Here is a 26,411-nt window from a genome sequence, read left to right as displayed (position 1 = left end):
TAGGATTAATCTTTCTCATGGGATGCTTTCATACTTAAACATTTTCACTCAAGAGTTAAAACCTTTGTTACTCATCACACGATTGTGTAATTAAAAATATAAAAGTGTAATAACAATGACAAATGAAAAACAGATGTGGCAGCTGTTTTGTCAGCTGGAAACACAAAAAAGTCTTCAAATCATCAGATAAGGAATCTATGTCTACCTTTAGCTCATCTAGGTCCCCAAGGATATGTGGAAGCCCCCTTCCATAATGTACCTGCACTTCAGTGACTTTCTATTTAGGAATGCTACTTGAGAACTGACAAGGATTTTGTGGCACTGAGGTATTCTGAACTGAATGAACTAATATTATCATATTATCTGCTCTCAAGGTTAGGTATTCCAATTAAGCTCTACTGATCCCTCACATAACTGCTGAAATACATGAACAGAGCTAACGGAGCCTGGCTTCCTGAAGACTGCGGAAATTACTCAACAAGATTTTAAGTCAGGGTTCAGCTTGCAAATGCTTACATGATCATCTCTCATTTCTCTACCTATTTATTTGAAGAACCTGTAAATAAATCACATAATTCACATCCTACCACCTAACATAGTCTGAAACTCCCCAAGACATGAAGGTCTATGTGTCTGTGTGCGTGTTTGTGTGTATATTAGCATATGATATTGGCTATTGTTCTTTAGGAAGCCCATGAGATCTAAACCTATGTCTTATACATTCTCAGTTAGGTTGTTTTTCCTCTACTGTTAAATGGGGATATGAACAGGTGGGACAATTACTGGCCAAGCCTGTCATTGCTTAAGAATGTACATTTAGAAACATCTATACCATCAGAGGCACTGATTTCCCCTCATTCTTACTTCAGTGAGTTTGCTAATTATAAAAATTTCCGAGGCACAATATATCCGAACACCTGCTGCTCTTGTTTAGTTCTGAATCTCTTCCAGACTTGTAAATCCTTCCTCTTTATTGCCGTTCAATAACAAAAAAGCAGGCAAATGCAATACTCAGACTAATCCAGTACATGCCCAGGGTGGGTCCTTTCCAGATTTCCTGGCCTGAACAGCACTCAGTCCCTGCCAGCTGAGCACTGACTCTGACCAAACTCATCTAGAGCAAAAGACAGACACCACCAAAGGGATGGCAGAGGGAGGAGCGGAAATAATTACGTTCAGCAATTGCACCCCAACCAAAGGTAAACCAATAGTAATCAGAAGGTACTACTGACAAACCTGGACCATGCAGTGTGTCTCGTGCCTGGCAACTAAATTAATTTATGTGCAAATATTTAACCAGCTTTTCAAACACAAGTATTTTGAAAAAAAATAGTCCTCTGCTTTAAAAAGTTGAAATTTGTTGGAGACGTGCAGTCTCAGTCACCTGGAGGTACAGAACTATACCCGAATTCTCACCACAAGTCAGTTGCACAGCTGGGAACAGAACGTTCTAAACGTTTTTCTGTCTCTTCTTATAACTTACAAGCAATTTTATGGCCAAAAGTCCTGAAGACACTAACGCAATTAAATCTACTGGGAATATTTTCCTATAACAAAAATGGTGTCACCATCCACATAACAGCAGGTGATTTTATTACAGTATTTAGAACAGGCAGAATTCTAGCATACCACATTTGGAACTCCAAGATAAGTTAACTAGATACTACTAGGAACGAATCCCCACTGACATGTATTTATACAATGGGTATACAAAAAGAAATGTTATAGTACAAACCACTTAAGATGAACTAAGCCAAACCAAGTTCTAAATACACATGAATTTCCCTGAAATAAGAAGACTTATTAGTTTTTTCCAGTGGATGGAGTTAGCAACTGGATTTGGAAGGCAACAAATAAACTAATGGAAAGTCATCTCAGGCTGGGAAGTTTTAAAGTTCATAATATGCACTCGAAAAGTAGAATTTCTTTTTCCCCCACCCAATCTTGACCCATTTTCTGTTTGAGCAAAACTGAGCTAGCTAGCCACTTAAAACTTGGAAAGCTGTCATCTTCTCCACACGAGTCCCCACCCAACAATTGTACAAGTTGCTGAGGCATCTATCAATACACGTGTACACTGACCCTTAGGTATTTGCTTTTGCTACCACAAATAATGATACCAAGCTATAGCAACTGTAATTTCTAGTAAGCATATACAAGAACAACAACAAAAAATAATTAAGTCCATGATAAATTGACTGTTATTCTGTCTTGGGCTAAAGAGTCCCTCAGGCCAATTTAACTACATTATTACTTCATTTTGAAGTATCAGAGCCTCTTTCCTTAGAGAAATGTCCAATACTTGAAGTCTCACAATTGCATGCTTTTTCATTAGGAAATTTGAGTTAAGATCCATTTCTTTAAATAAATCAGACATTCAAATTATTTACCGTATTTAATTGATTCAAGCACAGCTCACTTAGAAATGCAAGCAGTCTCCTTCACTGACAGTCAAGGTTTAGTTTTGTTGGGTTTTTTTGTTTTGTTCAAATACAAGCATTTTGCACTGTCTTACAGTAAAACTTGCATTCTTTTATAATAAAGGCGATGAATAAATAAAAGCATTTTGATTTAAAAGTCCTTTTCTGTGATTATGTCATCAGGGAGGGATACACCTCCCTTCTGGTGTGTGTCCTTGAACACTGTTTCCAAGCTGACTCCTTAACGCATGGAGCAAAGCACCATGAAGAACTTTGTATGCTCAATATAATCTTTAATTCTCATATCAAGAGGCCACTTGACGGCTTTCCTACCTCTTGTTTGTGAGCCGTAGGGCTGTACACTCTTGTTGGGAAGTCATGCATGAATTCAGGGAACATCTGGATCACGAAAAACAAACTGAAATCCTAGTGAAAGGGATCACTGCAGCTTTAACATTGCTTTATTTTAAATTAAATTGTATCTAGGTGACTATAAAGCCCACGTTTGGAACATGTGTGGCTTTTCAAATAGGTCCAGCAGACCTGCAGTAGGATCTTGAAAGATGGAAAACTCCCTCTTTCCTGCCCAGCCATGGCTCCTCCTCGTTTCTTCAGCTATTTGCTACTTTGGTTTCTTCTCCTGCCCTCATTCATAAAAAACCAGACACCTGTGCTTTTTAGCAAAGTATCAACCTCTTCCACTGTCTTAATGGTTCCCCAAAGCAAGAAATGCAACATCCAATTTCAACATGCTACTTGTTACTGGATTAATAGCATCTAGGGCTTTTGAAAACCACACACCACTAGATGTATTTAAGGACCTCAGTACTAGAACTAACACTAAGCTTGTCCACGTGCCCTCACCTGTGCTGTATCTTCTGAAAACAGAGCCCACTCAGAGCCAAATCTGTCTTGAACTGGACTTCCAAAATGTAAGGTCCCTCCAGAATCATTAGGCTCTTTGAAGATGCAAATCCTTTATTACATAAACATTGGTTCCTACTATCCTTTTTGGCCTTTAAAAACAATTCCACTTGTGACATGACAAGAATCCTGAAAGACAATGCTACGCCCTGATATTCCCATGAAATTGGTTTTTGAGGACCCCACCACTGTCCCTTGAGGCTACTCTGTCAGGGCTGTGACACCATGACTGCCACACTAACTCTGAAGCTCTGCACCCTTCCTGAGCTGAAAGCAGGCACATCCCATGTCAAAATCCTTTTCTTACTAAGCTAAGCAAATGACATCTAGAAAGCAAATGGAAACTAGCTTCCTCTCATCCAAATTACACAAGAAAACAAGTCAAGGAAATTCCCAACATATTTTTGTTTCTTCTCTATAATCTCAGCATTTAAGTATTTAAATATTGATCCAAAATTATGCCTGCAGGGCAAGATGAGACCTTCTGAGTCTAAACTCAATAGTAAAACATCCAAGCAGTTTTGGTCATGCAGCACTCAGGTTTCCAGCACACTGTTCCAAAGTTCTCTGTGAATTCCCATCATAATGCTTGCAACAATACAGCATTTAGATACTTAACAGCCCTCTTCATAAAAATAAGTAATTCTCAGCTGCATTTTAAAAAAATAAAGGATACTTAAAAAATACTCATTTATCTAAGTACAAGGATTATAGTCAAATACATTTCAAAACACTTGGGATGTGACAAAGCATATTTTTTTAAGCATTTTAGTTATTTTTTGGAGTAGCATTCAGGGATCAGCAATTTCAGCACAATAAAATAACCTTATGAGTAACATCGGAAAGTAATGTTACAGATGATGATGCAAACTTAATAGATATTAACTTCCCAGGGTTAAAAACCAGATGTAACAATCCACTGCTAAAAGCCTCAGACTCCAGACAGACTTGTCATATTTTTTTTAAAAAAGAATTCCTATTCCCACGCAACGCACGCTCATAACTCTGTAAGCATGCTTTAGAAAACAAACTGGACTGGATGCAACCCTGAGCAACTTGATCTAATTTTTAAATTGGCTCTGATTTGAGCAAGGAACTGGATCTACAAAGGTCCTTCCAGACTAAATTATCCTGCAATTCTGACACACAAGAAGTTTTGCAAGCTACAGAAGTCTGTTTTCCCTGTGGAGCCTCCAGCTCTACAGCTGGATGCTCCAGTGCCGGCATGGTGGGACGCTAAATTGTTCTGGAGGTTCCTTCCCTGACAGTGTGCTGCACCTGTAAGGACTGTGCTCAAACTAGAGTCTTTCAAAAAGTAACTAATGGGATCTCTCTCCTTGACATGATTGCCTGCTTTCACGAATCCTGAAGGTGTTTAATACCTTCACAGGCACTGTCTTGATCATTCCTGTCAAAACTGAACAAAATTGGCCAACATTTTCCAAAGATACTAGAGAGACAGACAAACAAGAAAGGCAGCATAATCACATACACATCATTTCATTAGGGGGTGGGGAGGGAAAGACCTCTACACTATGACAAGTGCTTCAAAATTATCTTGCTCTCACTGAAATTAAAGGGAAAAGGTTTTCTGCACTACAGGGGAGAAAAATATAAATATATGGCTACACTTACACTTCCCTTTCTCTGAAACAAAACCATCCTATTTTACCACAGCATGTCCTGGGATAATAACAGCAGGAGTGGGTTTCCCCTGTCACGTGACTGTATGAGGAGCCCTCAAGAACAGTGGGCCAGGAGAAGTTTTCTTTATTCTGTCCACTGTTACTCCCTTATGGAGAGGGGCAAGCTCCTGTGTCCTCTCCTGGAGCCAGCCCTGTTCCTCTGGCACTAACAAAGCCTGGAAAGGAAGCCAGCGCCAAGGCTTTCATGAGAACCTCCTCCAGGAAGGGAAGAATCAGAAGGAGCAGGAGCTTTCTCATCCTTTCCCTTATTCAGTCTCCTTCCTAACTAACAGCACAAGCAAGCACTTGAAACAAGCAAATGACCTCACCTTGTGCTGCCCAACCTTGTCAGCACAAGTCTTTACTATGTCATGGAGGAGCACTGACATCAGCAACAGCAGGGACTGTACAAATGAACCAGAGCTCGGCAACCACTTTTTATGTCCACTTCTGCTGACAGTTCAGGATCAGACAGAGCCACAGACCTTCTAGGGAAATAACATAGTCCAAACTTGACCTGATTCCTTTGTGCTATCTTCTGTCCTTTCTTCCAGCGGAGAATGGGCTTGAGAGTTGGCAGGTCCTTGTCCTCTTTTCCTCTTTCTATCACATGTTCCCCAAGGCTGTATGCAGCTTCAAATACAATGGGAGATATGACATCTTTGACTCTTTTCTGTAAAAGAAAACAGAGATTTTACCTATGCATACAGGCAAGTAATTTTTTATGTACAAGCATAGAATAATTAATTTGTTTTTGTAGTCAATGTTGCTGACAGTAAGCAGGCTTCTTTACACCTGTGTTAAACAGGAATAAGGACATTATACCAAAATAAATCAGAAAATAAAAACTAAAAAAAAAGTCAACAAAAATTAGTTAGTCTTTTGGGACCTACTTGTGGTTCCATTGAATCACTGGCATGCTCCCCACACCTATAAACCAATTATTTTTTCAATAAAATCAAGACATTCGCTTAAAAAATAAAAGAAATTATGATGTGTTTCCATTAGTCCTTTGGAAGCAAAGAGTAAATCTTATTCAATTCTAGGGTTTCTAAATCCTTGATTGAGGTCACCTCTAGTGTGCACCATGTGTTAAAACTCCGTCTTGCCATATCGATGAAATGAATGAATGGCTAAAGATACCAATTTGGCTATAAAACAAGGCTACAGACACGAAGGGGCAAGAAAAGCCATCTTCCAGCATGGTTCTGAAACCAAAACTCTCAGCTCTCCCAACTCTCAGCACAGAAAAACTTTCACTAGATAAAGGAAGAAATTTTCTCAGTCTCTAGGCTTCATACCAGATGAATTATGAGGCAGGCTGAACAGGAGCCAGCAGTGTGGCCAAGAAGGCCAACAGCATCCTGGCCCGTAGCAGGAACAATGTGGTAAGCAGGAGAAGGGAAGTGATTATCACACTGTACTCGGCACTAGGTGAGGCCACACCTTGAATACTTTGGGCACCTTGCTACAAGAAAGACATTGAGGTGCTGGAACGCGTCCAAAGAAGGTCAACGAAGCTGGTGAAGGGTCTAGAGGACAGGTCTTACAAGGAGCGGTTGAGGGAGCTGGGGTTGTTTAACCTGAAGACAAGGAGGCCCAACTACCTGAAAGGAGGCTGTAGTAGCACAGCAGGGGTCAGTCTCTTCTCCCAAAACATGAGAGATAGGACAAGAGGAAACAGCCTCAAGTTGTGCCAGGGGAGGTTTAGATGGGATATTAGGAAAACTTTCTTCACTGAAGGGTCTGTCAAGCCTGGGAACCGGCTGCCCAGGGAAATGGCTCAGTCGCCATCCCTGGAGGGATTTCAGAGACCTGTAGATGTGGCACTTAGGGCCAGGGTTTAGTGGTGGGCTTGGCAGTGCTACGTTAATGGTTGGACTTGATGTCCTTACGCGTCTTTTCCAACCTAAATGATTCTGTGATTTCAATTACATGGTGCCACATTATTCATCTGATGGGATGAATCCTTATTATTAATTGTCTTGTTGTTGGAGGCCAAGCCACAAAACTCATACCATTTGTCCCAACATGCAATGCCTAAAGCCAGTTTGCTCTGTGAGCAAAATGCTCATTGTGCTCTGTTCAGTCTTCACTTCCAAAAGCCAATCTACCAGAAAATAGAGGTAGCAAATGCCCTACCTTTTCATAGGCAAACATTCCCCTTAAATTTTAGCTACTTAAAAACTCAGCGTGAATTCAGTGCAGACAAAACTGATGCAATAAATAAATAACATAAGTTAGCACAAGTTTTCCAATGGGCCAACTCTCAATTTTGCCTTGTATCAGTTGCAGGCTTCTCTGAACACAGCCTGCCAACCGCAACAGGGAATTGAGATGCAATGTAATTTAAACCGCATCTTCCAGATGTGGGAAATCTGGGCACTAATTGGCTTTCTGAACACCCTGTTTGATCTCAATGTTCTCAATGACTTCTTTGCCTCGGTCTTCACTGGTAACCCCCTTCCTCCTAGTTCTTGTGTTGATGACAAAAAAGTTGGAGACCAGGGTGACAAAGTCCCTCCCACTGTAAGTGAAGACAAGGTACGAGATCAACTCAGGAGCCTGAAGATATACAAGTCCATGGGACCTGATGAGATACATCCCAGAGTCCTGAAGGAACTAGCTGATGTAGTTGCCAAGCCACTTTCCATGACATTTGAAAAATCATGGCAGTCAGGTGAAGTCCCTGCAGACTGGAAGAAGGGGAACATCACACCCATTTTTAAAAAGGGTAGAAAGGAGGACCCTGGGAACTACCGACCTGTCAGTCTCACCTCTGTGCCTGGGAAGATCATGGAACAAATCCTCCTAGATGCCATGCTTGGGCACATGAAGGACAGGGAGGTGATCCAGGACACCCAACATGGCTTTACTAGGGGCAGGTCCTGCCTGACTAACCTAGTGGCCTTCTATGATAAAGTGACTTGGTCAGTAGACAAGGGGCAACCTATGGATGTGATCTATCTGGATTTCTGTAAGGCCTTTGACACGGTCCCCCACAACATCCTGATTGCCAACTTGGAGGGGTATGGATTTGATGGGTGGACTGTTCAGTGGATAAGGAACTGGCTAGATGGTCGCATCCAGAGGGTGGTACTCAATGGCTCAAAGTCCAGATGGAAACCAGTCACAAGTGGTGTTCCTCAAGGGTCCATGCTGGGGCCGGTGCTGTTTAACATTTTTATCAATGATATAGACAGGGAGATTAAAGGCACCATCAGCAAGTTTGCGGACGATACCAAGCTGTGTGGTGTTGTCGATACACCAGAGGGATGGGATGTCATCCAAAAGGACCTGGACAGGCTGGAGAGGTGGGCCCAGGTGAACCTCATGAGGTTCAACAAGAGCAAATGCAAGGTTCTGCACCTGGGCCGGAACAATCCTCGCCACCAATACAAACTAGGGGGTGAGGTGTTGGAAAGCAGCCCTGAGGAAAGGGACTTGGGGGTGCTGGTGGACGAGAAGCTGGACATGAGCAGGCAGTGTGCAGCTGCAGCCCAGAAGGCCAATCGCATCCTGGGCTGCATCAAAAGAAGCGTTGCCAGCAGGTCCAGAGAGGTGATTCTGCCACTTTACTCTGCTCTGGTGAGACCTCACCTGGAGTATTGTGTGCAGGTCTGGAGCCCTCAATATAAGAAGGACATGGACCTGATGGAGCGGGTCCAGAGGAGGGCCACAAGGATGATCAGGGGGATGGAGCACCTCTGCTACAAGGACAGGCTGAGGGAGCTGGGGTTGTTCAGCCTGGAGAAGAGGAGGCTCCGGGGAGACCTAATAGCAGCCTTCCAGTACCTGAAGGGAGCCTACAGGAAGGCTCGGGAGAACCTGTTTAGAAAGGCCTGCAGTGACAGGACGAGGGGCAATGGCTTCAAGCTGGAGGGGAACAGATTTAGACTGGAGATTAGAAGGGGGTTCTTTACTGTGAGGGTGGTGGAGCACTGGAACAGGTTGCCCAGGGAGGTGGTTGAGGCCCCATCCCTGGAGATATTCAAGGAGAGGCTCGACGAGGCCCTGGGCAACCTGGTCTAGTTGGGGGTGTCCCTGCTGACTGCGGGGGGGTCGGACTAGATGGCCTTTGGAGGTCCCTTCCGGCCTGGGCAATTCTATGACTCTATGATTCTATGATCTGTTTCAAGGCAACCATTTGCTTTCTCTAATACAAAGCCTGGCCACAGATCTTTGAAATCAGACAAAGATTAGTGGCTAATCAAATTCCCAAATCATCGGTCAGCTGTGTGAATAACAGCAGAAACCAAGTTGGGTGACATTTTTCTTCCTGCACCCTGATGCCTCCAGCCAGCCTCTGAATTCCCTTCCCTGTTACCAATGTCTGCCAGTGCCCGTGCCCAGTAGCAGCCCAGAGCACCCAAAGTTTAGACTGTGGCTCTGCTTGGAGCAATTTGTGCTTCCTCAGTAACAGACATAGAGGCAGTGGTGATGGCAGCAGGCAGCTCTGTGATACTTTCCCCATCCCACAGAAAGAATCATGCACCCTCTAGGGTGCTGCTAATACCCTTGGGGGAAGAGATGCTGACATCTTCAGCCCCTTCTACAATCCCACCCTCGGGGTATGAGGTGTAATATACTAAGATTGCTAAATAACAATATTACAACTCACAGAAGCTACTAGCTTTGCGCTCACAGAAAATCGTGCAGTTACTTAGGTGAGGATTGTAATAGCATGCATGTACACAGAAACAAGGCTATAAAAAATCCATACCATGCAGCAACAGTGAAACACAATAAACCATCAGGCAAATCACCACCTAATCCAATTTTATGCAACCAAATGTGTAAACATAGAACAATTAAAAGTGTAGAGAGTGAAATTAAAATCCACCTATAGTTTTTCTAGCTTTTTACTGCAGTAATACAATAATAAGCGCTTAATTACTTCTAAGTGTTTTAATATGATCTTGCAGGGTTCAGCCCAATGCCCTTTGAAGTAAAAAGACAAGTTTCCCATTGACTTCAATGAATGCTGGAGTGTGCGCCTATTGTTGGCTGGTGTCTCTTTCTGCTTTGTTTTAGTGGTGAAACTGTGACTTCCAGCAGCTAGATTAATTACATGTGTGGATATTCCCTCCCCACAGTCCTGGGGAAATATATTTCACATACCCACTTGGCTTTAATTAAGGATGAAAGTATGAATGCTACCCAGTTATTAATTTTGCCACATGTTCAGTCCCTTCTGCTCAGAATCCTACAAACATGAAGGTGAGAGTCTGTGGGATTTGTCCTCAGTAAGACAGAGAGAGACAAGATAGTTCTGCCTCGCAGGTACACCACAGACTGTCTGGGATGTGAGCACATAGAGAGAATAATGAATATTTGCTTGTATGCAATCTGGAAAATTACTATTTTAGCTTCAAAATACACCCAGTTTCTTTCTCTTTCAGTCTACCCAAATGTACTGTTTCCAGTGGTTGAATCATATACTGATGACACAGCCCATGGTTTACTTTTAATTATTAAGTATTTAAGTATTAAGTATTTTAAGCATTCCTGCTTTCTAAAAGGAAATCAAAAGATGCAATGACAATCAGGTTTGAGGCAGACTGAAAAATCCTTCAAGTCAAAGAAACTGTATGTGTTCCTTTTCCTACCTGTTACATGGCCCTAATGAAGTGGGTTTGCCAAGGGAAATAATTTCCACTAGCAGCTTTTACAAGTATTCACCATTTTTCATCATTATGTTGCTATGCTGAGAAAGTGTCAAAGGTTAAAGACACTTCTGCATCATAAAAAAGCATCCCTGGCAAATCACAGCAAATGGACATCACAGCTTCATTAATGGAAAAAAAGTCTGGCAGACATTTAAAAAGCGTAATATCCAAAGAGTTCACATTATCAACAGAACAATTGCGTAACAAAGGTTCAGTGAGTAATAGCAATAAATATCAAGTCTGTACAGAATGGATGCTGCTAAACTGCTGCAAGTTTTCCCTATGCCTGAATTAACTTGGGGACCTGAAGCTGGGTTTCCCATAAGCCATCAGGTATCTCATAGTAGTTTTCATCTTCTCACAAGCAGTGGTGGGTTTTCTCCCCTCTCTCTCTCTTTCAGGCCAGATTTCATTCTGGACATAAGAAATTTTGCAGTAACGCTTTTGCAGAAATTAATACACTTCAGTACTTGTAAATTAACCTTCTGCAAGTATCTTTTCCTGCAACGTAAACAGTTCTAGCCAGCTGTATCCCCTATCAGGAGCTTCTATCTTTTCCTGCAAGGCACGTTGCATGATAATGAGTTTGAAGAAAAATGTGTTTTGGTATGTCAAGGGTATTACAGGATGATCCCTCACTAGTATCTAGCAAAGACAAAGAACTCTGAGTCCAAAAGCGAACACAATTTTAAGAGCATCTAAGAAAGCAATAAGGCATACCAAGACATTTCAAAAGACACCATGGCCTTGAAAGCTCACCCTAACAAAGAGCAGGCTTGCCATCTCTTCACTGAGAAGAATCACCTCAAAGAAATACGCCTTTTTTTAAATGCTGTGGTAGAAGCTGGGCATGGCTACACATTTCTTCATTTTTGTTTTCTGGCTTAGTAGGGGAGAAGAAAGCAAACCAGATTTATGACTGCATTTTTGTTTGCCTTTAATACCAAAAGGTCCTTGAAATCTGAAAAGTAATCACAGAGCATTGATCAAACATTAGAGCTGTGATTTTGAACACCATTTCCAATTCCGTCTCAAAGATGGAGTGTGATGACTGTAAGAAATAATTTTCTGTGCTTTTCATAGTCACAGCCTAAGGCTCATCATGACAACACAAACACAGGCACAGATTCCAATATCCTAAAGGCACAGTGCCTTGGCAGGCAGCCAGTGCCTTCTCCAGCCTTAACTTTGGACTACCAAGAGCCCACACACATCAGGAAATCAGGCAAATTTGGATGGAACAAGACAGGGTTTTAGTCAAGGGATAGGATTTACTCTGCTCACGGTGCAAGTGCTTGCCAGAGAGGACTGGCAGTCCTCTTGCTTGCTTTCGGCTCGGTGCCACAGTACAGTCAGGGGACTGTACATGAGCCCAATAAATCATCACATCTAATCCCCTTTCTTCTACAAGGTGGAAGTCTCCAGCAGGGGCTCTGGAGAGTGCCAAATTCCATTTCTAATTACGGCCAATGGGCTGAGAAGTAAATTGAGATGTAAATAATCCCCACAATCTACAGCAAGAGTCCTGCAGGAATAGAGGATGAAATGTGGTCCTTTAAAGCAATGAATATGAAGCAATTTCAACAGCATCAGGTGAGGAAATCTACATAACCATCAGGGGCGACTTGTATGGTTGCCCCTTGCTTTCATCCTTGTTCATGTCCTTCTGGAACTTCTCTCCTCTTTCTCTGATATGTTGGGCCTTTTTTCTGCCCCCTCTGACTTGATCCTGAGGACATCAACCCATGCATAGATTCCAGAGCTTTTACTGTATTCAGCACAGCTTTTCAGTACTTCCTAGAATCAAGCCCTGTTTAGTTTGATGACTAAGAATGAATGCAAGAATCTGGCTTTTAAAACACTCAACTTGAAACTTTTAGTCTAAACACATTTATTTCGAGTTTTAGACAAGCACTAATAATAGACTATAGGAATTTTTACAGTCTTAAAACACAAAAAAGATATTTGACAATCCAGATATAATAGGTAACATACTAATGATGTAAAATATATAAAGCCATTATGCTCATGCTAATCCAGCATAACACTTCAATCAGCTTGCAGGCCACTATCACACAAGTCCTCAACTCAGCGCCAAGAGATAAATAGTTCCCTGTTCAGTGACATCAGAAATTGCTCAAATGTCCACCAGCTTTCAGAGCCAAAGGCCACTACTTCCACAATTTATCAAATGAAAGTATCAGCTGTAGGTCTTAATAAACATACATTATGGCTTATGAATCAATAAGATGTCAGTGCTTGACTTTTAAATTAATTATCTTCTATTATCTCAGCCTCCCTCTCTGAACTGTGAGTCATTCAGGACACATAGCTGAAGTCCCATGCAATTCAATGAAAATATCAATTAGACAAATTTGCTTTAAACCGTAAGTTAGATTTCCATTCATTTCAGATGAATAAATGTGCACATCTCATTCTTGCACCGATCCTTGGAACACTTACTGAGTCCAAGTTCGGATCCCTTGGTGTGAATTCCCAGTGCAAGTTAATATTTTTCAACATTCTACTAATCTTTTGCAAAAGAATAACCACCTCTGTCCTCAGAAGAGCTTTCCACGGCCGTGTGTTTACTTTCTAGGCCGTTACTATTCTAAGGCTTGTAATAATTTATTTCATATTGGTGAAATTTTAGCATTGCTGTCACCCCACTGCAAAGGCAGACAGAACACGGCAATGCCAAAATCATCTAGAAAAGATCTAGTTTCCATCCCATACAGAAGCTGTCTTTTAAATATATATATATATATATATATATTACTTTTAATTCTTAATGTTACTTTAGTCAAAAGGGGAAAAAACCCAACTGCAAATTCTTTTCCAGAGAAGAGGCTGCATTAGTTTACTTGGTTGGAAAAAGCTCATTTACAAATTATTGGTGAATTTTTTGTCAAATTAATAGCATATGAAGGCAATCAGAGGCCTGATGTTTCAGTAATACAAGCTTCTGTTTTCTTTTAAGATCTTGTGACAGCTACAATTGAAAAAGTAGGCAAATAGACTTTGTTGTTAAACTTCAAACATTACAAGGCTTCTGAAAAATACCAAAGTTTAGAGCAGGAAAAGAAAGAGCAAAGGATTTGCAGGGTGTCAGTGTTATTTATGGTTAGCGTTTAAAAGAATGGAAGTACTTCCTTTGTCCTCTTTCTAAACACCATTACTCCACCACACAACTGCTTCCACCAGGTCAGCAACCCCTCCAGTACTGATAACAGGAAAGATGTTGAGAGAGACAAAAAAGCAAACCCTGGAGGAATGTGGTGCTACATAACCCGGGCGCCCAGAAGCCTGTGTGCGTTTAGAAGACGCCCTGCACATCTGGCTTCCCGCTATCAGCTGGGGAGTGATAAAGGTATTACTGATGTTAGCATGGGAGGGCTTTTAAGCAATAGCATAAATACTCTGTGTCAAAGGTTACAAAGGCTTAGCAACGATAGATTACTGATAATCCTTTCATGGTAATCGGTAAGTGACTACATGCCACCCAAATACGATAGTAGCACTACTGAGCACTAGCGAGCTCAGACCTCGATTTTCCAGCTCAGTACTAAAATGCGTTATGACAATACAGTTTCACACCCTACATACATTCAAAACGTACAGGGCAACGAAGCTGGTGAAGGGTCTAGAGGACAGGTCTTACAAGGAGCGGCTGAGGGAGCTGGGGTTGTTTAGCCTGAAGACAAGGAGGCCCAACTACCTGAAAGGAGGCTGTAGTAGCACAGCAGGGGTCAGTCTCTTCTCCCAAAACATGAGAGATAGGACAAGAGGAAACAGCCTCAAGTTGTGCCAGGGGAGGTTTAGATGGGATATTAGGAAAACTTTCTTCACTGAAGGGTCTGTCAAGCCTGGGAACCGGCTGCCCAGGGAAATGGCTCAGTCGCCATCCCTGGAGGGATTTCAGAGACCTGTAGATGTGGCACTTATGGCCAGGGTTTAGTGGTGGACTTGGCAGTGCTACGTTAATGGTTGGACTTGATGTCCTTACACGTCTTTTCCAACCTAAATGATTCTATGAAATGTCGGGTCTTTATTGGACCTAATGTTTTCAGTTATGTTTTTATCCTACATTCCCTTTTTCTATTTTACTGTTCACTTTTAGTCTTTCACTGGGGTTTTTTATATGAAAAATAAAGAAAATTCCTTAGCTATCTAAAATAATGTTATTTTCCTTTGAAGAAAATACTGCTTCGATGCCCAGCTTTTCCCTGGTACCAGACCAGACACAATGAATCTTGGGAACGTATGACTGGCTACCTGCAGTACTGGCAGGACGGAAATACAAACAATTAGGAAGTCTGTGAGCTGACGGGTATTTGTGAAATAATAAAAGACCTGACTTTAGGTGAGCAAAGAGAACCAAAGAAGGAAGAAGAGGAGTAACAATTCAAACATTTATTTATTTTAGTCTCTTTCTGAAAATACGATATATTTCAGCAGGGAATTACACACAGAATTGAGACCATAATTAAATCCAGACTCTCCCTGCACATATGTAACCCTATCATGTACTTGTCTTTTCTGCTGGAGTTACCCCATTTCATATTCTGCTGATACAAGATTTTATCAAAACTAAGCTTTGAAGATACTTCCATTAATAGTGTCTTAAAATGCATCGAGTCCAGAACATGAGTTAATTCAACTACTTGTTTTCCTTTATGCAGCATCTCCCCCCAACTCTGATGCATAAGCTGAACACAGAGATCTCTGTGTATGAAGCTGGTAGAGGAGAAGGAGTTTAAGATCCTTGGCTCCTAGGTTATCATATACGACAACAGGTCTGCCAAAAGTTCGGGACATCCATGGACACAGGGGAGCAGTAATGGTCAAAACATCGTGGTTAACTTTAGCATTCATATACTGTAATTGCTTGCTCACTTTCTCACTGTATGCATCTAGCTAGGGATAAAAACAGCTGTGTGTATGTGTCATCCAACAAATTTTCAGTGCAAGATCTCACACACATGCTGTCCTTGGAGCCACAGACTGGGGTTGAGGACTGACCCTCCCAGCCAATTCCTGAAACCACAGCCCACAGGGGTGGTCAGGAGCCCTTCTTGCTGGTCCTACACCCTTTTGCTGTGTGTAGTAGCTCAGACAGGAGGCACAGAGCAGCCCCATAGGTCATGGCTGCTGGTTGGGGCACGCTCCAAGGCACTGTGCCCCTCAGGCTTTGTCTGAGCTCAACCTGCTTCTACACAGCTGTAAGAAAATTCCTGAGCTGCTCTATAAGAGATAGCAGCCATTTCCTCCACATTCCCTCACTCCCCAGATGAATTGTCTTCCTCTATTCTTGAAAAGAAGAAGATAAAAAATCAAAGGGAAAAGAAAAAAAAAAGAAGGAAAAAGAAGGAAAAAAAGAAAAAAAAAAAAAAAGAGAAGGAAAAAGAGAAGGAAAAAGAGAAGGAAAAAGCACCTGAGAACATCCCAAGAGGCAATGGCTAAGTAACCAAAAGGCTCATCCCAAAAGTTCTGTGGAGGACAAGTGAGCCACAGGGGAGAGCTAGGATATAGGACATGGTCCTCTTCTGTTTCCCACTCACCATCCCACGGAGTGACTGACTCTAAATCACTGCTCCCATTCAGAGGTGCCTGTCACTTCTCAAGGGGAGCAAGGTTTATGTGAATTGAGACAGGATCCACACCCCTTCTTGCATCTGGGTCCTAAGTCACATGTTATCTCACACTGTTGTAAAGTGTGTCTACCTTGTATCTATCAGCTCATCTTATTATCAGCAGGTCAAACATCTATGGGCTGAATGAGATTATCCTGCTGCATTCCCTAGATTTGCAGTGGATTTCTTTGAGAAAAGCATTGGCCTGTACCAACTGGCAAGTGTCCCCTCAGCTCCAACCCCGGCATCTCAAATGGTCGAGGTGGTTATATATCTGCTAAAAGAGCCAGGGTGGAAGACAGAAAGCCTGGATGGCTATGAAACATTACAATAGCAGTGGAATAAAAAAAACATTTTGATGGATATTTCATTTTCAGGTGACTAGAACTGAAGGCTGACAATACGCTCTCATGATCCTTTCAACACCATCATGACAAAAAGCGTTTCATCAATACAGCTTTATAAGAAACACATGTATGGAACAAAGAAATGTTCTACTTAAGCCCAGTATCCTACATGAAAGCAGCTAAAGGAAGAAAAAAAAACCCGAGTAGCATTGTGTCAGAATTGAAAGCAAGCAGAATCACTCACAGTAGAAGAGGACAGATAGAGATGAAAAATTTAACATCGACGATTTTACTGACAGTATTTCAAATCAGTTGAGTAGAGCTGATAAAAATGCTCCTTGGAAGTCTTGAAAAGAAAGCAGCACACTACTCAGCCTGCCTTCAAGCATGCATCAGAGAGAAAGGGTAAGTGCATGAGAAGAATGGTGTTCATTTATCTTCATTGACATATTATTGAGATGGGAACAGTTTACTTAAGAAATCCAGAGGCATTTACATACAAAAATATAAATCCTTCTTTCAGTCACAGGAGAATGGATAGCTCCTCAATGGGGGACTGGGAAGAGCGTTGCAATAATGTGACCCAAATCTGTTTTTCCACTATTAAATGGAGGTAGTTATCAGTCTAATCCTCTTGAGAGCAGGATTTAAAATCAATATGGGTAAAAGTAAAAATTATTACTGTCTCCTTTGCCACATGAATTTAAAAAATGTGAACAGAGCTCCTCTGTGATGTCTACTTGTATATTTAATATAAATTCATATTTCACGTGCTAGTTACCTGCTAGAAAACTTCTGAAAGCAGGACCCACAGTCTGAGCTCTTCACTTCCCTGTGCTACAGCTTCTGTCCACAGGAGCTGCAGCATCTGAAGAGGGTAAGGGAACCATATTGTTTTGGAAACAATGAAGCCTCTAAGGATGACAAATTCCCATTCACTATTCTACTACAACCTCATTAACCCTAATTTATTGGTTAATAGGAATTAATATTATTAAGCAGTACTGTTGAGGAGAAGAGTTGAAGGAAACTTATCCATTACATGCACAAGCATTATGGAAGACTCCAAGGACATTTCATTAGCCTCTGTCTCCCATCCTGCACATACCTACACATCAGCACACTGACAACCCCATCAGTAACACCTTGCCTCCATGTCATCTCCCTCCCCATCACCTTCCTCCTCTTCTCCCATTCTTCTCCGACCATCCAGAGACACCCTCCTCTCTTCAGGTTCCCAGCCTCTGCTCAGAACCAACACAAAACCAAAAGAAAGAAGAGGAAGGAACTGGGGCATATGTCAGGAACCTCACGGTCATTTCAGTGCATTTACATCTGAAATCACGAACGGAATGGAAAGCTCACATTTTAGCAAGGATAAGGTTTTTCCCCTTGTTTCACTGGTCATTCACAAAGATGCAGACCCTCCCCCTCAGCAGCCACGCCAGCGGATCCAGCTGCCCGGCTCCCAGGGCTGGAGGATGTGGTGCGGCGACAAAGGGCGATCGTTCAAACCCGTGGACGGGAGCGGGATGAACGAGGGTTTCTCAGGGGAACCAAGGAAAACCACAACTTTCCCTTTGAGTTCTGCTGGCTTTAAAAATAAACACAGCAAATGTTTCTGCAAATAAGTTGTAAACCATGTAGTTCCCCAGATCAAAGCCAAGCGCTCTGCTCTGAAGCTGGAGGTATGTTCATGGGAAATGGAAAAAATGGCCCTTTTTATCTGCAATACTGCGTTTACCGTAACAAGGTTTGAGCTGAAAATATTATTAAGTGCAGGTATTGCTACTTTATGCATTTGCAGCCTGCATTTGATTACTTTTGATTATTTTATACATTATCCACTAGGACAAGAGTGCTCATCCTAACATGAACACTTCCTCAAAGCCCGGTCTCTCACTTCCACAACATGTAACACTTCGGTGGCAACAGAAATTTAAGGCCTAGGCAGAAGACTACTCTGGACAACACACATTGACGCTGAATGGATAACTGGAATAGGTCGTGGTTTGGGCAGGGAAGGGATGCCAGAAGAGCCAGGTAAGGGCAGAGTTAGCTCCTACCCAACTGGAGGCTGTGCCAGATAAATACACACAAATCCTTGGGGAGAGGTCTGAAGGAGATTATAACCAGTGAGAGTAATAAGGAAGAAAGTATCAGGAGGAGGAGATTGGCTTCTGTGGGTTTTTTTTATATTCTGTTTTTAGGAAGGCATAAAATAACAAAAATTCATAAAAGGTCTAGTTTAACTGCACTAGATATTATATTTTATTGTAGAACTGTAGGATAATTTTGATCTGTCCAGATTATTTGTTTAAGTGGAAGCATCTTCCTCTCATCTAATGGAGGCAAATCCAACCAGACTCACCCCAAGATCTGATTTTCTATTTTGTGCCTGTGTTCAGCACACCAGGCTGAGATACAAAACTACACAAATGCCAGAACGCAAAGAGGCTGAAGTGCTGTCTATATCAGGCAACAAAAAACCACTTTCATTTCCAAAAACAGCAATATTGTCTGACTTCCCAACCACTTTGTTTGTGAACAGCTCACAGTACACCTGAAAGTGTGTGCAGGTAATAGCCATCGACACCCAAAGGGCAGAAATAGCTTGTGCTGTATTTCAGCAACATTCAGTGGTTTCCATCTGCTAATTCTATTTTTTCACTGTATAAAGTAATTCACATTAATCTCAACAAGACATGACAGCACACTGACCACTGTGTAACATTATCAGGAAACTCATCTTTTCCGCAGTTCCTCTTTTTGCCCAGCTGCTCCTTGCTGTGTCCCAGAAATAACCACTGCTTTCCTCGCTATCATAATCAGAATCATTTGCGTGGCACCCCGAGCACACTGCACACTTTCTGTAAGGTGTTGTGATACAAAATTACCTTCTCCACAAACGGCCACCCATTAAAAACCAAGAGCCAACACTGTGGAGAAAGGCCTCTTTCCTGGTCTCTGGCCCAAGCCAACTGGAGCTGGTTGCCTGGCGGGAGCCTCTGTCACTGACCATGGCAGACCCCTGCCGGGAGGCAGTTTCCAACATCACCAGCCAAAGAGGTACCTCTTGTTTCCAGCTCCAAAGGGAACAAGAGCACTTCACTGCCCTCCAGTTTGGAAGCGCGTAGCACGGCATCCCTGCCAGGGGGTAACTCGCCTTTCAAAGGTTGTGTGCTCAGCAGCACCGGGCTTGGGAGCAGCTTTCTTACAGCCCACAGCACCAAGAGCAATAAATATCCTAGATATGAAACCAGGTCAAAGCTGAGGTTGTTTCATTTTAAGGGATGAAGCCTTTCTTTAGTTTTCTTACTGCATGAACTTTTGGAACCTATTTTTCTGGGGTCTGTTCGTTTCCAAATTGGCTGGGATGCAGCGCTGAACTAGGAGCAGATCAGAAAACAGTAAGCACGTCGGAGGGAAAACATCAGACAGCGCAAGGAGCAACTGCAGAGGCCAGGGAGTAGTTGGAGAGAGCCGCGTGAGAAGCATGGCGCTCAGAGCTTGGAAAGACAAAGGGAAGGGAAGATGGAGAAGAGAAGGAAACCACAGACCAGGATGGCTAAGCTCTGACCCTACAAGGACCACATACCAAAGTCTGAAAATCACCACCAGCCACCTCTGAATGCCTAGTGATAGCTAAAGAAAACAAATGAAAAATAGATTCAAGATGCAAAGAGAGTCTTTCATGACATGGTCACCGGTTAGAAGCGTGTGTCAGACTCCCAGCACAGCCTGCTCCAGCACCAACTCGCGTTGCATGGGTTTGTCTAGACTTGGACATTTACCAACAGCATGTTATATATTGACAGAACTATGCTGCGTTAAATACGTTTCCACTGGCACTAGAAAGTTGTAATATTTTTACCTTTATCTTAATTTCTGTATTAGTTGTTCAGAAATTGTATCTTCAACCCCAGACACAAACCATATCCTGCTCTTTTTTATCCCATTGGCTAGGGATTTTATCCTCTCCCTCTGCTTTGGTACTGCTTCCAAAATCCGGTACAGAGACACTGATATTGCTCTGTTACAGTTTGTCCCTATTTTATCAACAGGAAACTCTTAGAAGCAAACACTAGGATACTAATGATGCTCCTTAAAATTCTCATTTTTATAAAAATAAATGACCCTAAGAGGCAATAGACTGTATCATTTACTCTGTCTACTTGTATATCCTAGAGATCACGTTTCATTTGTTAATCCTCCACTATATGAAATCATTTGTTTAGTTATGGCATATTTTCCAGAAATGCATGCAGTTAGGTCCTACAGTAATCCCTCTTGAACTTAAAAAGGTCCGGGTCTGGCTTTTTTAAGTGCATGTGGCATCACCTTTCAGTCACAGATTTTTGCCTTGCCTTTCTCTGCCAGATTACAAATACCTTTTCTCAGGTGCCTCTTGGCCTTCATTAAAATTAATGCTATGACTAGTTCAGATTTCTAAGTGAGGCCTTCCCTTGGACACGCTAACAGGTTTTATAGTCGTTTACAACATCACCTAAACAGAAAGCATCTCATCAGTGAACACACAACTCTATCCCCAGCCAGAGCAACGATCTGTATGGAAAAGGAATCACTCCAAGGTACCATTCTCTCTGTTTTATGTCCAGAGAACTCATTACTCCTTTCTGCCACCCAACATTCTGGGAAGTTATGTTAAATTGTTGGTCTGCTAAGACCCTGAAATTCTTCTCAAGGCCCCCACCTTCCAGGAGACAAGCCCCTTCCCTCTTTGTAGGTGGGACCCATAGTCTTTGTTCCTGGATGTATGAACTCATTTAGCTGGATTAAAATAAACTTTGCTTGAGTGGCTCAACTTAGTAGCTGATCCAAAGCACTTTATAAAAAAAATCCCTATTCTCCCCTTTTAACCAAGTATTTTTGTGTTATCTGCAAAATATAGAATTAATTTTGTATTTATTTTCAGATCTTTAATGACTATATTAATTTTAAGCTTTCTATTGATCCCTGAAGAATGTCATTAGAAGTAATCCCACTTAACCCTACAATGACATCTCCTTTTTAGATCAGTCTGCTGTCCCAGTATTAAATTTTACATATACAGATTTTGTACAATCCTCATTTTTTCTTTTTCTTTTTCTTTTTCTTTTTCTTTTTCTTTTTCTTTTTCTTTTTCTTTTTCTTTTTCTTTTTCTTTTTCTTTTTCTTTTAAGTCATAGTGCCTAAAACGCTAAGTAAAATTGCAAGGCCCTAAACTTCTATCAGATCTTCACAGTAACCTTCACTTAGTATTTCATTAGTCAGGGTTGGGTTTTTGGGGGGGGGGGTTGTTTGGTTTTTTGGGTTTTTTTGTTTGTTGCTCTTTGCAGTGTTTGGCTTTTTTTAAATCATACTGTATTTGTTCCATTTATTTCTTGAGCAATCATGGGACATATTTGCATTTCCATTATATTGCTTGTACAACGATGTCAATCTACAGCCCTTCAGATCAGCTTTCCTACCCCTTTTTGGTGAACTGACACTCTAAAACTCTCTACGCTTGCTGGAATTTCCCTTGCATTGCAAGAATTAGGAGCCAGAAAGCCCTTCAGCCAGTCTTTGGGACTCTTATGTTTCTAGACTATTTTAGTATGTTTATTTCTGGTAAACACTGTTTGACATTGTCCATATTTACAAATGCATTAAAAGTGCAGCATAAACTTCATGAAATAGGAGTGCATTCTCCTCCTCCTCTACAAAATGCATAAGTATTTAATGAAGCACTTTTACCTTTGTATATGAACAGTTTTATTACCATCATCAAATGATGGGCCAGTATTATCGCTAGGATTTATTTCATTAATGCATCACAATTTTATTCTGAAGAGGCTATAATCACAGAGGAAAGGACTCCCACATAAATTTTAGGAGGACAAAGTACAGCTGCTGTAGCACAAGAACTGATGGCATCCATAGCAGGGCCATGGAGTAGCCAGGCAATTTGTCAGAAATGTTTTATCATCTTAGAGAACAACACAGGAAGGGACATGAGTTGAGAAACCTCTCTGAAAATTCACTGCACCTCTTTCTTTTCTTTGTAAAGATAAATGCATGTGTCCAAACAGCTCCTCTCCGCTTCCTCACCATCCAGACCAATTTCAAGTGTGACAGCTTGAAATCTCTGTAACCTGGAATCATGAAAACACCCACGCAACAAAGCATAAAGGCAAATCTATACTCTAAACTTACTTCTATAGTGCAGCTCAATAGACCAAAAGCTTTTACTAAAAATGGAAAAGTGTCCCGTAAAAACTCCATGCAACACAGTAGGTGTTTAAACCTAGATGGCAGAAGTGATTTACGGACGCCCACAGGTGATCTGATTCCTTTTAAAGAAATCTGAGTCAGGCAAGGAAGAATAAAATGAGACATCACAAGTGACAGAATGAGTAGAAAAGGCTTACTTAGCTCTATTTTGTTAAAAATACAGAATGATTTTTAGGTTTTCTTTTTATTTAAAGTGGGTGGAATTATCTTTCCATAGAAACCTGTTTTTACCACTACTCATCAGTAAAGAACAGGCTTCTCTCAGCATATGACATTTTAAAAAGGAAACAGAAAGGGAAAAATAAGGATTGTGTTACGGTAGTAGGTATCGACCTCCAGCAAGTTTTTCCAAGGCCTCCGAGAGGAAAACCCTTTCCGTTATGTAGAAATAGCCTCAATTGACTTTTCCACTCCTCTAACTGCCGGTCTGCAGCACATATAATCTCAAAGGTCTACCTTTAGAACTGACCAAATTAACAACCACATCTTTTCCTTGGAAATGGCATTTAAAAAAATAAACAAAAACCCCAAACCAACATAAAAATATATTACAAATCCTCCTGAAGATCCTAAAGTAACAAATGCTCACTGCCAGAAATTTCCCAGCTTCTTGTACACGGATAAAACAGTTTACTGAAATTTCAAATCCTTGGGCAAGACAGATACACATTGTACTGTTAAACTTTAACACTTCAGGAAATAATAATTGAGCTACTTGTTGTATTCTCTATATTCTACATAAACCACAGTAACATTATCTGCTTTGCAAAGATGAAATTATATAAAGACTGAACATTTGCCAGTTTACTTTCTTGGCTAACGCAAGTGGAATTTAAAATGAAAATTGGCTACCCATGAGGGGCCATGATTACCCTAGGATTCAGAATAACAGTTACGAAGGTTTATTAATCTCTTTCCCTGGGAACCCAATGAGGGGAAAAAAAGCCTGAAATTTTTGCCCGACGCAAAAAGGCCAGAAATCATTTATACTGGAAAAAGAGATAAAGAAAGAAGTGAAAACCCGGGCACCTAATTGATGAAACCATTGTCTCAAAGGTGATGTGCAGGTGAACACCACTCTCCTACTGCAGCTGTGCAGTCCTGAAACATATTTATGACATGTCAAAACCAAAAACTTACACACTTTGAAAGAGGTATTTTACACAACCTCCGTGCCCATTCACCTTTGATACCTATTTTTAAAGTATTTGGTCAAAGAAAACATCTTTATACTTTCTAAATTAATGGGTAGAATTTTAATAAACTCCTTAAATAATGACTTCTGAGACCAATAGCTTACATACTGACATCTCAGATGACAACTTTCAAAGGAGTACTGTCACACTCAAACTTTGAGCCAAAGCACTAGCCAAAATTAGCTTTCTCTGGAAATCCCTGCCTAAATGGCAGCTGCTTATTTGCATTCTCTTTGGACCTCTGGGTACATGAATGTGCAGCCTGACACATAAATCAAGTGCTTACCCTTCCAACTGTCCGTGCTTACAGCTATTCTTTTGTTCCTACGTTGATACATATGCAATTCAAGCCCATATTTTTCAAAATCTGCCCTTGGTCCAATCATTTCTCCACTCTGAAAAATCCTGGGTAGTATCATGAGCTGCTACCCAGCCTTGAGTCAACAGCACAAGCTACAAAGAGGATAAAATAGTTCAAAATAGGCCCCTGTTTTTCCTTTCACTTTCTAAAACTTAAACATATTCTGCTTCTCGTCCCGTGTTTTACACTGTACTGTAACATACAAACCATTTACTACACAAACAAAACACCTGAAAGTTTCTGGAAGACCTGTACTCGATTATCAATCACGTTCAAACTTCAAGCTTAGCCCCATTAGCTGGCTTTAGGACTGTTTCTTAAACACACACACAAATCCCACATACAATTAAAAATGGCTTTCTATGAAGAGAAATACAATGTATGGTTTGAATACAAGGTACTCCTTAAAAATTGCTTTGGGCAATGCCCACAGAGAATGAACATTACCTTAACAAGCAAACCCCAAAAAGCAGGATAAGCTAAGAATAAAGACCATTTGAAAAGGATGGAACGGGAGAATACCTTAGTCAGCAACAGTGAAGACTGGACATATTGCCAACTAATACTCTTACTCTGTTCCACAATTGTTAGAAGCAGTCTTGTTTTCATATGACGAGTGTATGTAAAGTCTCACTTCTCTGAATACAGCAGTAACATAGAGCAAGAAACTATTTTCAAGCTCCTCTCCACAGCTTGCCCACAAGCTCTTTCAGCCTACTCGTAAAGTCAGCTTCTGTCCTTCCACCGGTCTCCACTTCTTCTCTGCCATCAGTGCTACTGCCACCTGCTACGAACACATCACCAGACTCTTGGATAACACTGCTCAGGGTTATGTATGTAACAGAGACTCATCTTTATGTCCACCACTGCCACTTGAATAAAATGCAGTCACAATATCCAAAGATTTTAAGAAGGCAAAATGATATCCCTACCCTTATATACTTTTGGGGGATAAGAATCATAGAGTGGTTACAGTTGGGAGGGGCCTTAAAGATCATCTTGTTCCAACCTCCCTGCCATAGGTGTCCCACAGGCAGGGACACCTTCCACTAGACCAGACTGCTCAAAGCCCCATCCAGCCTGGCCTCCGCAACTTCTCCGGGCAACCTGTTCCAGTGTCTCACCACTCTCATAGTAAAGAAATTCTTCTTAATATCTAATCTTAATCTACCCGGTTTCAGTTTAATATATGTATACTTTCAAGAGCAGAGTGAGGGCTAGAACTGGTCAATCCCACAGTTCCTCAACCCACTCTTTATTCATTAGCTCAGATCTTGCAAACCTCACCAGAGGGAACTAAGTGTCAGGAGGCTTTGACAAGGTGTGCCATGGAAGGGAAAGGGGCACAGAGACAGCTGTGGGAAAGGCAGACTTTATAAAACTTCTGTGGCACTTCCTGCTTAAGGCAAGCTCTTGGGCTTTGGTCTGCCTAAGGAACACCTCCACAGCCATTTACAACAACGCTGTCAGGACTTGTTTATATATGAAGCACTCAGACATGCACTGTATAGCTTTTCAACCAAAAAAAAAGGGAGATGCTATACATTCTCACTTTGGAAGTTATTCTTAAAAACTCCTGGTGCTGTTTTTAACTCTCTTTACTATCTACCCATCTGCTTGCTGGAAAATTCATATATTCAGTGAGCAGTAAAGCAATCTAAAACTAGATCACCAGTCTCTGAACTGATGAAGTAAGTGTAAAGTATACCCTTGCCTTCCCCAAACCACCTCTTTCTATTAATACAATACAAATATCTGGCTAGCCAGATGGCAAACAAGAACAAAGTGCAGCAGAGGAAGGAAATGGTTTTGGAGAGAGGATGAGTGGAGGCAGCCCGTGTGAAAAACTCAGCAGGAAATACAAAACCACTTTTTACAGCAAACGTGAAGTGTAGCCCCA

General features: G+C 41.4%; 1 protein-coding gene across 1 annotated transcript in view; it reads right to left on the bottom strand.

Moving 5' to 3' along the window:
• Nucleotides 1-26,411, bottom strand: part of ITGA9 (integrin alpha 9) — a 240,150-nt gene that overhangs the window by 113,111 nt on the left and 100,628 nt on the right. The window contains exon 17 of the mRNA XM_014949431.1: nt 5,547-5,702. Coding sequence (XP_014804917.1) covers nt 5,547-5,702 — 156 coding nt within the window. The remainder of the gene's footprint in view (nt 1-5,546; nt 5,703-26,411) is intronic.

This window comes from Calidris pugnax, unplaced genomic scaffold, assembly GCF_001431845.1.
Source record: "Calidris pugnax isolate Ruff unplaced genomic scaffold, ASM143184v1 scaffold124, whole genome shotgun sequence".
Classification (NCBI taxonomy): domain Eukaryota; kingdom Metazoa; phylum Chordata; class Aves; order Charadriiformes; family Scolopacidae; genus Calidris; species Calidris pugnax.
This window is presented reverse-complemented; position numbering and strand designations above follow the sequence as displayed.